Here is a 16,380-nt window from a genome sequence, read left to right as displayed (position 1 = left end):
ATAACTGCTGTCTCTCTCCAGCTCAGGAAAGGTCATTTCTTGGTTAAGGAATAACAGGAGAATACCACATTTTTTTCCAGCCATATGAAAAGAGACTTTTTTTAAGAGCAAGTGTTTTACACGTACTTATTAATCCTCAAGGCTCTAGATTAATGTATAAATAATATATTGAGTTTGTAGAGACAAGAAGAACTGAGGTCCATCAGTTAACACCAGGATTTTCAAAACATTCCTTAATTTTTAATGCCAAATTTGAAACAGCTACAGACACTTTTCTGAAGACCTAGGAATATTTCAGTGGCAATTAATGGACACAATTTGCCTTATGCAACAGTCAGTTCCCACACACTTCAAGTTGGGGGATTTATTTTTTCTCCTCATCTCCCAGACTTGGAGATGGAAGTAGGGAAAAAAATGCTTAAATCCAAAAGTCATGGGTTGTTTTTCCAAATGTCACTCCTTGCCTGAGCAAGGCTGAGTCATGACAAGTGGGGAGGTGACAGCACTGAATTCTGCCTCTAAAATTCTCTTCCCAGTTCCTAAATTGACCCTGGCACCTCAAGGAAAAATGCAGCAAAGCTCTGGAGGTTTCAAAACTTGCCCTGCTTTACAAGCAGCTGAACTGTGTATTTATAATATTTATTACTTCTGTTTTCCCTGTTTAGTTAAAAGGTTTGCCAGAATTCGTTGAGCTCACTTGAGACACCAGAAAACTCCAAAATCCAAAGAAATTGATTTTGCAACAGAAGGCAAAGTAGTTGACGGTGGATTTGGAAACGGAAGCAGAACCTGAGCATAAATTAAACCCCAGACTTAGAAAAACTGCAGCTACAACAAACCTTCTCCTTGAGCTGATATTTAAGAATCCTCTGATGGAGCTGCAGCAGCCAAGACAACTCAGCAGCAGCCTCCCAAGGGTGTAACCTGCTCCAAAAGGACCCTGCTCCAAACCCTCACCGCTCCAACTTGTGTTTTTGGGATCTGCTGTCTCACCATGTCCAGGCAAACCCAGAGTGCAGTTAATGGGCCTCCACTTTCCCCTCTTCTATTAAATCACCCCAGATAAATTTCCTATGCTTCCTGCTTAGATTAGCAATGGCCATTTGTGAGGATGCAAATGAAGCATTCTTCTCACACTGAGCTCACCACCTTGTCTGGGACCTCAAGCCACTGCCAACCCAGCCCTCCCCTGCCAAGGGACAGGATTTGCATGATGTGTGGCTGCCCCATGAACGTTTTTAAACACATATTAGGGACTATAAACCAGGCATTTCATTGCCATGTTTTAGAGAAACTACGAGCAATGTTTTTAATCCAGCTGTGGCTGACTTGGCTTCTGAAAATCTCAATTTCCTGCCGTTTTTAAAGGCTCAAATCAACGTAGGGTTTTGGCAGCTGAACAATGCACATGTTCCTGGAGGAGGAGGATATTGATACAAACAAAAACACACCCCTCAACACAGCCTGTTTGGTTTTAAGTAACTTATTAAAGCTCCAGTTCCACTGTCTGTAATAAATCTTTCAGCTAATGACAATAGAAGGTAAATACTGCACCTGATGATCTCTTTCCTTGTCCACTTGGGTTTGAGGACTTGAAATGATCAGACACCAGTTAATGAATTCTGACCCCTGATACACAGCTCAGCATCACATTAAAATTTAAACAAAGCTTTTCTGTGTGTTTAATTTAACACATAGAATTTTTCTCCTGTTACCCTTAAGACCTCTTTCCCCCCAGAAAACAGACTATTGACTGCAGACATCCAGCAACAGGTTTTGCCTTATCCTGCACCATTATTTTGTTTCATTCATGTATTTTTCCACTTCCTCCCCTTGCATCTAGCAATAAATTAAGTAGTCACAAGCTTAACTCTATCACTCACTACATGACTTTTCAGTTTCACAGTAATTTAACAGATTAATGCCAGTTCTGACACAAACTTCTCCACGGATTTTTGATGCATGGAATGCCCCACTGTCAAGAAACTCCTAGAGCTACATCTCTCCAGAATGCTCCCATTCACCTTCTTACACCACGACCCATTATAAGAAAACAACTGTGAAAATTAATTTCATTCCAGAATTACAAACTCTGCTCGGCTCAAATTGTTTTGCAGATTTAAATTTCTCCTGTCCCATAGCAGCACATGAGAAAAAAATGAAAGTTCATGGGTTCATTAACCACTAACACATTGTTGGGAGCAAGAAGAAAATTCACAAGGTTTTCAAAGCAACTTCCCAGCAGGGTAAAAATCAGCCTTATTTTATGGATGATGGCAATCACACTGCAGAAAGAATATACATAATTTTTTAACTAAAAGCCTTCTATCAAGGCCTACATTTCCTAGTTGTTAGACTCATATTTAATTTATGCAACCTGACCTTCCCAATTCAAAAATCTTACCTGGCATCTCCTTTTGAAAGGTTGGTGTTTACAGGGTGAAGAATAACCTTGTTTGCATCCACATCCACCACACATTTTGTATGCAGATCAAGCTCTATAAAGAAATGAGAGAGTGTCAAGTGCTGCTCCTAAAGCACTGGGATTATATACACCATTACTTCCTCCAGACACCAAATTTATTCATGCAGCCTGACAGCCACCCATCAGCCAGAGAATAGAAACAGGACTTTTGCCAAATTCCACTTCTAGGGATATTCTGATGGGATGGATCCTGTCCAGCTTTAAAGCAAGCACTCTTTTCAAAGCAAGAAAAAGCATTTGGGTTTCACTGAAGGACAATCAGCATATACAAGGGCAGTATGAAATTTCTTCTGGGGGAAAAGAACCATTTAGGCTTGGTACCACTTTGACAGCTCTTCTTATTGCTCCCTCAATGCCTCACAGGGAAAGCTGCCCCTGCCATCTGCAGCACATTTTCCCTGGCCACTGCTGTGATATGGTGCCAGCTGTCAGTCCTGGGGCACCTGCTCACAGAAATTCAAGTCCCATCAAAAATAATTTAGGTGCAAGCACGTAGAAAAGGGCTTGTCCTTCCCCCACAGGCTCCAGGCAAGTCCAGCTCTCCCAAGTGACATCAGGCAGTGGGATGTGGACTATGAGTAATGAGGATATTTGGAGTGTGTGAGAATTCTCGGCTGTAGAGGCGGGGAAAGCAAAATAAAAGCTTCAGATAACGCTGAGAGCAGTCCAAGGTATCCACCCAGTGACAAATGGAGTTAGGTATGGGATAAAGCACACAGCCTGCACCAAAGTCACTGCTGTAAGACATGGGGCCTGGACACAAAAAAGTCCCTGCACAGTGACACTAATGCTGGAAAGGGCTCCCAAGTGCTGATTCTGATGGGTGTCATGGCCAAAGACACTGCTACAGACCCTCAGGACATGGGGCCTGCACACAAACATGTCCCTGCACAGTGACACTGGCCCTGGAAAGTGCTGATTCCAATGGCCATGACACACTGTTCACACCCAAAGTCACTGCTACAGACACCCAGGACATGGGGCCTGCACACAAACAAGTCCCTGCACAGTGACACTGGCCCGGGAAAGGGCTCCCAAGCGTGATTCTGATGGGTGTCATGGCCAAAGTCACTGCTACAGACAGCCAGGATGTGGGGCCTGCACACAACAAGTCCCTGCATGGTGACACCCGCCCTGGAAAGCGCTCCCAGGTGCTGATTCCAATGGCCATGACACACTGTTCACACCCAAAGTCACTGCTACAGACACCCAGGACATGGGGCCTGCACACAAACAAGTCCCTGCTCTGGCCCTGGAAAGGGCTCCCAAGCGGTGATTCTGATGGGTGTCATGGCCAAAGTCACTGCTACAGATACCCACGATGTGGGGCCTGCACACAAACATGTCCCTGCATGGTGACACTGGCCCTGGAAAGGGCTCCCAGGTGCTGATTCCAATGGGTGTGAATGGTGTGTCATGGCCAAAGTCACTGCTACAGACACCCAGGATGTGGAGCCTGCACACAAACAAGTCCTTGCACAGTGACACTAATCCCACCACCCCTGGAAAGGTCTCCCAGGTACTGATTCTGATGGCCATGACACTGTTCACACCCAAAGTCACTGCTACAGACACCCAGGACGTGTGGCCTCCACACAAACATTTACAACAGCTTCTAGAAACAAAAATCAATTGAGTCAGACCTGTTTTGGGAATTACCAACTATGAACCAAGTCCACTTTTCAATTTATTTTAAAAAAGCTGTGACATCAACTCTCCTAGAACTCTTAACACCTAAAACTCGTACAGCCCTTGACAAAGTCATAGAAACTCTCCAAAGACAACAAGCTCATCACTGTATTCCAAAAAAACCTTTTTTTACAATTTTATGGAAAAATATGCAACTTTGTCATTTCTTTTTTCAGTAGAACCCTTCTGAGACAGAACCTTTGTTAATAACAGAATAACTTTTTCTTCCCTACAAATTTCCCAAGACTATTTTTACAATTTTAGAGCTGATAGCACAAATTGCAATTAAGGCCAGAACGAAATTAAGTTAGCAGGTCAAGAATGGTGACACTGGCCCTGGAAAGGGCTCCCAAGTGCTGATTTTGATGGCCATGACACACTGTTCACATCCTCCCACGCCAGGATGACGAGGGGCTACAGGGAATAACCTCCACACAGGGTTCAGCACCTCAGCTGAATCACCCAAATACGCTCGTGTCTAATCATGTTAATTATAATCCTCATCCTCCTTCATCTCTGCTCTTTCCTCCTCAGTCACCTGTACTTGCTCTTTCACCTCACAGCACCTTATAAACTCAGTCTGGAAATCTCTCAGGCTGTGCCTATTGCACAGCATCTTGCAGACTTCTCTCTCCTGATAAGTGACACAATAATAAGAGGGAGTTTCTTCCATGAAATGTTGGAAAATTGGAAAGGAATTTTATAGTTTTTTGCTACCTCACACAAAACAAAACTCGAGATCACTGGCCAAAGCAGGCAGTCACATGAAACTGCAATTCTCCTGAGCAAAACTGCTCCTCTGTTATTACACTGTGCTTCTGCAGGAGGAAGAGCCAGACGAGTTCCAGAAGCCAGTGTTTATTTTAATTTCTCCCCACACCCTGAAAGCCAATTTACCTATCATTAATATGCAACACATGCTTGCTCAGATGAAACCACGTTCTCCGTACGTCCCATATCCGACAAGGCACTTTATCTTGGTCTGGCTGGTTAGTGATTAACACCCTGTATTGCACTGACCTGCTTTTCCCAGCTCCTGAGGAAGGGTTTTACCTGCCCCATGCAAAGCATAAAGGTCTGCAAGCAGCATACCTTCTGCCACGTTTTTAAATGCAGCTCTTGAGAGAGAACGCCCATGGCAGGCTTTGCATCCATGACTGCCCAGTGAACTCCATCTTACCAGTGCTCATTAAACCTCTCTCTGTGAAATGACCTTAAGAAAGCACACAAGCAGAATAAAAGACTTCCTTATAGTCAAATGTTGTCGCAAGAAAAAAGGTTCAAAGCCAATTTGTCCTGTGCAACACACCTTGTTTGATTATCACTCTCACACAGGTAATGCTAAAACCCCTCACCTTGGTGTGCAGCATGATTTTGGAAAATGTGTTGGAGCCAAACTAGCAGCTATTTTCAAACAGAGAGGTTCCAGTCCTTTTCTCCTGTGCCTGTTGCTCACCTTCTGCCACTACCATGCTCAGCAGATCCTCTGTAACTCATCTCAAGTTATTTCAACAGCAGAAAAATACCCAAAATGGAAAACGGATTTATCCAGACCCCATGGAAAGCTCCATCAGCCCATTGAAAGCTTGGCCATGCAAACAGGCGAGGAGACCTGGGCAGAGGGAAGAGAGGAGCTGGGAGAGATCTTGTCCCAGCTGAGATGAACTGCTCCATCAGTTCATGGTGTCACATGAAACAAACCCCTAAGAAACCTATTGAGCCTCTAAGCTGGGTCTGGATCCAGACAGCCTTAAGGCTGCTTATCCCAGTTACCTTGGCCAAAGGCTCACATGGAAACCCTCCTTTCAGCTGTTTAAATCCTGTTTGAACAGCACATCATTCACTTTCTTCAAACCCTGCCTCCATTACATTCTTTGGCAGATTTTTAAATTCTTTAATGCTTCCGGTTCACCGACAGATGAGTCTTACATGAGCCACTACTGAAACTTATATCATCATCATTTCCACCTCATTACATTTTTAATATCATTAAAGCAGGTTAGCTTATAGTCAAATTATCTGCTTGCTCTTTTGGATATGATCACACAAGGACTCCACCCTTACTTTTACTAGTTTCAATGTCTCCCAGGTGAGCTGGGTACTTGCTGCTCCTGAACAACAAGCAAAATTGGGATGCACCAAGATAAGATCAGAAGGATGCACATCCAAACACCCCAATTAATTCCTCCTGTAGTAAGGACTCACTTATCAGAGTTTGGTATTATTTTCTTCAACTATTTAGGTGTGGTTTTTTCAGGCAGCATGGAATTCAGAAATTAAAGGTGAAATTAAAAGATGACAGAAGCAGCTCACTGCCAGACTGGAGATTTATCTCAAATTTTGCACCTCAAACAAAAAGAAAATCTCACCTATTATTATTGCTAACTTGCTTCTACCTTCAGTCATTACTGAGCAAACACAATCAACTACTCACTTGCTTCATCAAATCAAGAAACTAATCAGCTAATTCCTCTTTGAAGAATAAAAACTCAAACTCTCAACATCAAGAACCATTTATTGCAGAGAATGAAAATCTCTTCCACAGCTTCAGAGTAAGAGAGCTGTGACATCCATAATAAAAGGGTAACACTTATCTGAGTCACTTCTCCACATTTACATTTCACAGCAGTACAAGTGTTAAGCAAAGCTGGGCTGAGTGTAAGAATAATTGTTAGAGTGTTGTGTCCAAGCTGCTCACAGAGAGTTCCTTGGATGAGTTTTTATTTCACTTGTGAAACTGGAAGGTGGGGGTTGAAAGAAGCCACTCTCCTTCCCCATTCCCTTGATTTTTCAACACCTCACATGACTTTTCTAAAACTGGGATTCAGTGTAGATCATAGTTGAAACCACACTTGTGTAAGTCCCAAATCGCTACTATGCCTTGGATAACAGCTTTGTGGGTGTTGTAAAAATAACTCCCCATCACTTTGGCCTTTTTCACTAAGAAATTCAGTGAGTTTCAAACAGGATGGAAAAGTTAGCAAGCAAGACAGAGCTGGAAAAGCAAACTCAGGAGCAGCCTAGCATTGCAAGGAATGGTGGATTCAGCAGGCACTGGCCCATTCCCACCACAGGTAAGAGTTTCCAATCCCTCTGTAACAGCAGTCACGTGTCTGGCAATCATAAACTCACCACAGCAGATTTTCCACAACAGAGTTAAGAAACACTGGCAAAGGTGCCACTTGAAATTGTACTAATCAGGTTTGGGGCAGAGACAAGGAGTGTGTGTGAATCCTGGAGGAAGGGGAGAAAGGTATTTTGGAAAATGTGGGATGGGAAATTCCTGTCTTTAGTTATGGATCTGGCAGGGAGCTGTTTCCATGGACTGCAACAACTGACAACAGAGGCTGGATAATTATGTACCCAAATCTAGAGGCTGCCCTGGGTGGCAAAAAAAAACACCTGAACTGCCACATGGTGACACTGAATCTTCCTCAGCCATAACCCTAAAAACCATCCCACTGCAGGCCACTGCATTTCAGACCCAAACAAAATGATCTTAAGAGAAGGCTTGTGCAGGGCAGCTTGAAATAATCTTAAAGTAAACAATGACACAGTAAATAAGGGAATATGTAAGACTTTAAACTTATGGTTTGGGAGTGCATGCTGTAGTAAGAACTTTTAGTACCACAACCAGGGTAATGAAAGGTCTGTTACAAATTATTTCTCCGTTTTCAACTTTGTATTCCCTATTTTTTCTCATTGTATAAGATGGCAGCAACTTTCCTGTGCCTAGAAGTGCTACAAGAGAGCTGGAGAGGGACTTGGGACAAGGGATGGAAGGACAGGACACAGGGAATGGCTTCCCATGGCCAGAGGGCAGGGATAGATGGGATATTGGGAAGGAATTGAGGCCGTGGCACAGGGTGCCCAGAGAAGCTGTGGCTGCCCCTGGATCCCTGGAAGTGTCCAAGGCCAGGCTGGATGGGGCTTGGAACCCCCCGGGATAGTGGAAGATGTCCCTGCCCATGGCAGGGGGTGGAATAGGATTAGTTGAAGATCCCTTGTAATCCAAACCATTCCATGAATTAAGGGAAAGCAGTTGCCAGTTAATCAAGAGCTTTGATTTCCAGGTAAGTTTTTCCATTAGATCTCAATTAAAGAAATTAGTTTAAGAAGGTTGATAACATTCCAGCCCTTTCAAATACCGAGCCATGAACCTGGTGTTACAAGACAGGCCAAATAAAAGTTGTCTAAGGTTCCTCCTCGTCCCACTATCAGATTTAGGGCAGCTGTACCTTCAGTGACACCTCAGGACCCTTTAGAGATGGGCCTCAGGTTCTACAGAGTCACTGGGAACCAGAACAACTGGCCTTGCAGAGCTTCACAAAAGCTGCAAAAGCCAACTGAAGTATAACAAATAAAATGTGAAAGGTTTAAAGTGCCCCTCCTAAGCTCATAAGCCAAAATTGGCCCAAAACACAAAAGCTCAAATAATCTCCTGTGAAGACAGACGATAGAAATTTTATATTTTAAATTGCCAGTAGATTTTCAGGAGATTAACATTCCCTTGGAGGTTAGTCCTGGAATGTTGTACCCTGAGCCGTCAAGTTGCATTGGATAAGAAATCACAATTGGTTTCTCATAACTTTCTTGGTCTGGAAAAACAAGCAGCAAAAACTGAGAAATGTTTAAACAGTAAATTAAAATATTTGTTTATCACACAAATCAACTAAAAAAAAAAAAGAGAGAAGCTGTTGTTTGGGGTCTTCTGTTGTTTTTTTGTTTGAAAAAGAAATGTGAAAGCCAGTTCAAAGACAACAAGGCCCTGAAGTTTCCCTGCCAAGATTTGTTTCCCAAGAGTGACTTATCTCTTTGCCACGTAGGAGCCAACACAAATAAAGGCAAAACTAACTTAGGAGATGAGTGAATGTGAAAATAACTTCCATCTACATGATAATGCTGAGGGCTTATATGGAAAAAAGAGTCTAAAAGCAAGACATAGTGATAAATTCTACCAAAAATAGAGTAATTTCTTGTATTTTACATCTACCAACATGAAGGCACCTTTCAAGCTTCTCTTGTTATATGAACTGCTCAAATGTAAGTCATGAAATTTTCAGTTTGCAGCAATTAAAGGTCATTAAATATGTAAGAGTGCATCTGGAAGGGCACATGATGCTATCAGAGCTTGCCCATGAGGGGAAAATCAACTCAAACTCAGCACATGGAACAGGCAAGGTGCCCTCTCATGTTAATTCCATGTTGTCCAAATGCTCTAAAAATGTGTTCTATTCTCTGCTGCTTCGTTTCCTGCAAGGAAAGAGCTTCCCAAGCAGCTCTTGGGAAGGCACTTTAGTGAAGGCACTTCATGGATCTGGACATGGACCTTGCTCACAGCCAGCTCTGCTGCTGCAAACACCCCTGGGCTCGTGGGGACAGAGTAAATAAATCAGTGTGGGGACTCTGCTGAGCTCCCAGGGAAGTTCAGCACTCTGGAATTATTAACAGGCATGAAATGCCTGAGTTTGCTCAGCCACCAAGCACCCAAAAGCCAAGGCAGAGCTGTTCCAGGTGTATCTGATCTCCAGGAGGAGCAGCCAACCTGAAACCAGAGCAGCAAGGGAACCTCCCCCTGCACTTGGAGCTCAGAGGGTGCAATTAGCACGAAAATTCCTGGGAAGGTGCAATTAGCACTAAAATTCCTTTGTGGCATCCACGATGCATGTCTGGGAGTCTCTGGCTGTGGGGAGGAGTAAGACTCTAGCACCTCGGGAGCTCTTAAAATACAATTGCCTCACAAGATGAAACATTAACTCTGCATCCTTTACCCATTTGGCACCTTATCTCAAGGTTAATCCTGCTCATAGCCCAAACACTGTTTTATGGCTTATCAACCATCACCAGGAAATATTCCAAACTCCAGGCACTCGTGTATGACAAGGATAAAGGTAAGAAAAGCCCTGTGGTTTGCACATTGCAATCAGGATATACAACAGGTGCCATTTCACGCCCTCTGATACTGTAATTAATCTCATAAATCCGCTTGCACAAACTCCAATTTATAGATAAATTGTCTCTGGTGTAATTTCCATGGGAAAACAAACAAACAAGAGCACGGGAACAATCCCTACCTCCTCACCTCAAACCCCAAAAACATTTCAAATGGAAATGAAATCTTCTCCAAAAAGAGTAGGAGGACATAAAATTACCACCTGACACAATGATCAGAAGCTTGTACAGATACAGAAGCAAATTCCTTCCTCACTTTAGCATTTAAGTATGAGAAGATCCCTGTTTCAACACTGACAGTGTGGATAAATATTGATATCAACATAACAGGTACCTGAGTGTGTATTTACAGACAATCCAGGTATTTAAACTGGAGGTTTAAACAGGTTTTACACTACAGTTCTTGAACAGCTTAATCCAAATATTTAAGCTGGAGCTGCAGGTCTCACACTACAGTTCTAGAACAGTTTAATCCAGATATTTAAACTGGAACTGCAGGTTTTACACTGCAATCCTAGGATAGCTTAATATGGCAGCATTGCCAGAACAAAGGCAGTTGCTTTCCTGCATTTTCTTTTTTCAAAAATTATTGACCCAAGTTAGATCAGTTTGGACTGGCTTAAATGGCATCAGCCATATCCTTGAGCATAAGTCCTGTTCTTTTAAAATAGAACAACTTTTATCAGTATTAATTAACACGACACTGAACTGATTCAAAAGCACAAGGAAACACAATGACTTAATGTACTTATGTACTGCCTGTACCCAAACATCACCTGAAAACAAAGCATTCAGTCAGAAAAATCTTAATTAAAAAGCCTTCAAGCTGTCATTTGCTTTGCTTCATGGTATGGCTTGAGATTTACGTTTACCTGAAATATGATGAATATCTGCTAAGAGAATTCAAACACGACACTTATGAAAGGAAATCCACTGCAAATCTTAAATAAAACAGCAAAAGAACTTCCTGATTGTTATCAAACCCCCATTTGAATAACGCAGTGCACTAGGAAATACTTCAGTGAATTACAGAGCCAAGAAAATAAAAGACCAGGAGCCTTATCTAACAGAGCAGTACTGAATTATTTAATTCATAAAAGCCTGTTAATCGAGATCCCAGTTTGCAAAGCAGGAGGGACAGGAGGGATGTAAAAAAAGACGCCTCAGTTGCCACCCAGGAGAGCCTCCAAACTCAGACGTGGCACTGAGAACGTGTGGGCACAGCAGCATTTTTATAAAAGCAGAACTTCCACACAGGCTTAGTAGGATTGAGGTCTAATTTGAAGAGAGACTCAAAGTAGCCTGGATGCAAAAAAAAAACCAAACCAAACCCAAGTACAATTAGAAATGCTTCCCCTCGCTAAAAATTAGTGCTATAAACTGAGTTTATGGATTACCTGTCTGCATGAGAATGGAGCAGGACCCTCAATCCAAACACCTTGAAATGTGAGTGCTATAAATAACCAATTATTGGATACACAAACCCCTTCCACATGCAGGCAAGGAACCCATTATACTTTTATGAGCTGCAAAAAACTCCTAACAGTTAAGCACGCCACTTTTATTAACCTAATAAACCCTTGCCTTAAGAAATTCATAACTCAAACACCAAAGACAACCACCACCACCACAAGTAAACACCAAGAATATTTCAAAGCTTAACTTTCCACAGTCTCAGCCCTCTGACAGGTTTGTAATGTTAAGCCCTTTGCTACAGAGGGAAGGAAAGAACATTACTCGTGATCCTGAAGAAAACAAATACTTGCTTCAGGTCCAAAGCCCCAGAAGTCCATACAAATACTGCTCAGAACAAAATGTGTATGAAAGAGCTTCCAGGAAAGCTGCCTCTTGCCTCAAAACGTAATAAAAAAAAAAAAAAGCAAGGCCACAAAAGTCTTGGAAATGGATGACTCTTCAGAAAATCAGTTACACAAATGCTTAAGTTTAACATTAAAAAGTAAGAAAAATTATTGCTTTGGTATCACTGTTTCTATAAATTCAAGGTGCATCAGAAATACCATAGGGAGGTATCAGTTTTTTAGACCTGACCAAAACATCTGGACTGTGACAAAAAATATGCTGGGGGAAAAAAACCAAAAAAACACTTGCAGGACATTTTGTTTGAGGGAGAAAACTACATGGATCTTCTAGGCTAGACTTAAATGGATTTAGGCATCACTCACAAATAACAGGATGTCTAATAGCAGTAAACTGCCCAGAGTGGGGGGTTCAGGCCCCCCTTCTCTCTGAGGAGCATCAAGGACTGATACTCAAATGTCCCTCACTCCTGACAGGAGTCATCCTCTCCATAAGATTTTTAAGTTTATACAGAATAAAAGACAAACAGAAGTTGGACTTGTGGGTCCCTTCCAACTCAGGATATTCTATGAAAGAGAATACCAAGATACAACCTAGATTTCTCTAGATTCCTTTACTTCCCCCACTGCTTCCCCAGAGTTCCTGGCTGGAAAGGAACATGAGGACAAACTCAGGGCTGAACAGATGAGGGATATATGTGGGAGGGAGAGGTGCATTAGTCACCCCCGGAGATCCCAAACTTCACTGGTGGAGGCCCTGCGCAACCTCATCTCATCTGACGTGCTCCAGGGGTCCCTTCCAACCTGAATTATTGTCTAATCCCGGGGGGTGAGGAACACCAAGCAGAGTCAGGAGACATCTGGGGCACAGCCAAGGAAATGACCTATGTCAGGAAAGGGACATGAGCAAGAGGAAAGCCCAAATCTGTCACCGACACCGGGCACCACCTTCCAGCTCCTGTCCCGGCTCCCACCAACTCCTCCACACTGCCACTCCACCTCCTCCAAACTATTCTCTCTAAGCATGGGTTCTCCTCAATTTTGAGAGCTGGCACCTGAAGTTTAACAAAATGCAGCTTTTAGTCAAAATATCCTCAATTTCCCTAAACCACCAGACTGTAAAGACATCAACTGCATCTCTTGTGCTGGAAGTGGGACTCAGGAACTCTTGTGAACTCAGTGAACATTCCCCTGATGACGTTTTACAGGCATAGAATCACTGTATTTAACACTTTAACCCTTTTTTTTTTTTACAGAAAGGAATTAAAAAGATATTATATGTTAGATGATGTAGGCAATAATGGGCTTCCCCTGTCCCTCATTTTTTTGCTCCAACTACTAAACTGACTTCACTGGATCCCCTTTCCCCAAAAGGAATTATTGGCATACTCCTGTGAGAATGTGGGATTAAAAAAAAAAAAAGCCACCCTACACTTTCTTGGATTTCTGCCTTCTTCACCTTCCCATTCCTTGGCTGAAGCTGCCTTTTCATACTCGCTTCCTCATCATCCAGAGCAAGTTTTTCTAATTAAGACAAGTAATAAACATTTAAACAGCTGCCCAGACCACGGTCTGATTAACATAACCCTTAGGCAAGTTTCGTTGAGGGGAAAAAAAAAACCAACAACAACCCAAAAACAACAACAAAAATTTTTCTTGTCAATTCTCGCTTCCTCTTCTGTATTTTCTTGCTTGTTTTTTGTCCTTGTGTCGCTGTCATCTGGTTCACAGCGTCCCACTCAAAGCACCGAGGGCTGGAGAGCAGCGGGGTGAATTAGCACGGGGCAAAATGCAGAAAAAGAGGCATTTTCCCCCAAATCCGCAAAGCAGGAAGAAGGAAGCGCTGTCCCAGCAGGAACCGGCTGTAAAGCAGGTGCAGAGAGGGCTGATCCCCGGGGGAGAGGAGGGGACAAAATAAAGTCAAAAATCCAGGTTTGGGAAAAGATATCGGGAGAGGGGGGTGAGCGCAGCGCGGCTGCGGCCGCACAGCCGCCTATGCCGAGCCGGGCTGTGTTTATTAATAAACAAATAATGAAGGACACACGGACACGCATCGATTCACCGCACTGGGACACACCTGTCCCGACCGACACCTGTCCCCAAGGACCGGCACCACCGGGCCGCGCCGCTCCCGGGAAGGACAGAGCAGGGGGATGCTGAGGAAGAAGAAGGAGTCTCACCTCGCCGGTTCATGGGGCGGACACGCACCGCCACCTTCACTTTGGAGTCCCCCATCGTGCCGCTCCAGCCTTCCCGGCTCCCCCGTCCCTGCCCGGCTTCCGTCTGCCGAGCGAGAGCCGGAGCGGGGAGGAGCGCCGGGGAGGGAGGCGCCGCGCCGGGCCAATGCCGGACGGACTACAATTCCCAGCGAGCATCGCGCAAGGCCACGCCCCTTCAGCTCCCGGCGGGCCGCCGCGGTGCGCGCTGGGAGATGTAGTTCTTCCCGCTGCCCCCGGCCTGGTAACGAAGCAGGCTGGCTGAATCACGGAATTAATTAAATCACGGAATTAATTAATGTGGAATTGATGTGGAGTTCAACCTGTGATCCATCACTACCTTGTCACCAGAGCACTGAGTGTCATGTCCAGGTGTTCCTTGGACACCTCCAGGGATGGGGACTCCAAAACCTCCCTGGGCAGCCCCTGCCAATGTCTAAGCAGAGAATCACAGAACTGGTCAACTTAATGGTGACCACAGCGGGTCATCTGGTCCAACCTCTCTCCTCAAGCAGGGTCAACCAAGAGCACAGGGCACAGGATTGCATCCAGACAGTCCTGGAACATCACCAGTGAGGGAAACTCCACATCCTTTCTCGTCAACCTGTTCCAGTGCTTGGTCACTGCACAGGAAAGAAGCTCTTCCTCGTGTTCAGGTGGAACTTCCCAGGCACCAGATTTTCTGGGAAGAAATTCTTTCTAATGACCAATCTAATGACCAACCTTTTTCCTTTTCTCCAGGCTGAGCCCCTTTCCCAGACCCCTCAGCCCCTCCTGGTGCTCCAACCCCTTCCCCAGCTCCATTCCATTCCCTGGACATACTCCAGCCCCTCAATGTCCACATTGAAGTGAGGGGCCCAGGCATTGTATGCTTGGATGTGGAGTCCTTCAGAATAGAGGGATTTGTCAGGGTGTGCAGCCAAAATGGCATTTATAGAGTGGAAGGAGATCAAGGTCACCCCAGACCCTGCCACTCTACCCCTGGGGACTGCAAGGGAAGCCCATCACATCTGAGTCCCCTCCTTTGGGGAAAATACTGAGGTATTTCATGTTGAGCAGACAACAGCATCTCCACTGGAACTTACACACCTCACCTTGGGATTTCCTCTGTGTTCCATGGGGATTCTGTCCATCAGAAATCACTTTATAAGTAATATCTTGTCAAATATCACAGAATCATAGGATGGTTTGTGTTGGAGGGGATGTTAAAAGCTCATCTTGGTCCAACCCCAACCCCTTCCACTATCCCCAAGCCTGACCTTGGACACCTCCAGGGATCCAGGGGCAGCCACAGCTTCTCTGGACAACCTGTGCCAGGGCCTGCCCACCCTCACAGCCAGGAATGCCTTCTAAATTTCCCATCTATTCCTACCCTCTGGCACTGGGAAGCCATTCCCTGTGTCCTGTCCCTCCATCCCTTGTCCCCAGTCCCTCTCCAGCTCTCCTGGAGCCCTTTTAGGCTCTGGAAGGGGCTCTGAGCTCTCCCTGGACCCTTCTCCAGGCTGAACATTCCCAGTTTTCTCAGCCTGGCTCCAGAGCAGAGGGGCTCCAGCCTTTGGAGCATCTCCATGGCCTTCTCTGGTTTTACTCCAACAGCTCCACATTTTTCCTGTGCCAAGGATCCCAGAGAACCATCATGAGCCACAACCCAAGGTACAGACCATGGGTCAGGTCCTGTCTGGGTCTGGTTTCACAGAGCAACCCCCAGTGGGTTCAGTGTCAGCAAAGGCAGCTCAGTAAAAACCTCAGCAGGAATAATCAGACACAGCCTGAACAATATCACAATTTATCCTCACCCGACCCCTCAACTGCTCAACCACAGCCACTTACTGCAAAGGCCGAGAACGAAACTAAAATGCAAAGATGCAAAAAAAACCCCAAACCTCATTTAAATGGTCATGGTTGAAAACCCTTGCAGCTGCTATTTTAGTTCAAAACAAGGATTCTCTCAATGTTGTTTTGAAAAGGCAGATTTCAGCAAGGACAGAAACCCTCCTTCCCCCTCCTCCAAAATTCACAGTTGTAATCCTTTGGCTTCCCAACACTGAACGAGGTTTTGTGACAGAAATAAATAAATAACACATGTCCAAGTAGGTTCAAGATAAGATTTTGGCAGGTGGCACTTTTTGCCCAGAAGAACTGCACTCAATATTTATCATTTCATGCCTGTCTGACCTGAAGAATATCTTGTCAAAGCAGAGAGAAAACGAATATTAAGTTG

General features: G+C 44.4%; 1 protein-coding gene across 4 annotated transcripts in view; it reads right to left on the bottom strand.

Moving 5' to 3' along the window:
- The window catches only part of KIF13B (kinesin family member 13B), a 124,663-nt gene extending 110,410 nt beyond the window's left edge, over nt 1–14,253 (bottom strand). For all 4 annotated transcript variants that reach the window (XM_063153181.1, XM_063153183.1, XM_063153182.1 and 1 more), the window contains exons 1-2: nt 14,124–14,253; nt 2,405–2,498 (exon numbers count right to left, since the gene is read on the bottom strand). In XM_063153181.1, the coding sequence (XP_063009251.1) occupies nt 2,405–2,498; nt 14,124–14,178 (149 nt within the window). In that variant the 5' untranslated portion in view covers nt 14,179–14,253. The remainder of the gene's footprint in view (nt 1–2,404; nt 2,499–14,123) is intronic.
- Nucleotides 14,254–16,380: the final 2,127 nt, after the last annotated feature.

This window comes from Melospiza melodia, chromosome 3, assembly GCF_035770615.1.
Source record: "Melospiza melodia melodia isolate bMelMel2 chromosome 3, bMelMel2.pri, whole genome shotgun sequence".
Classification (NCBI taxonomy): Eukaryota; Metazoa; Chordata; class Aves; order Passeriformes; family Passerellidae; genus Melospiza; species Melospiza melodia.
This window is presented reverse-complemented; position numbering and strand designations above follow the sequence as displayed.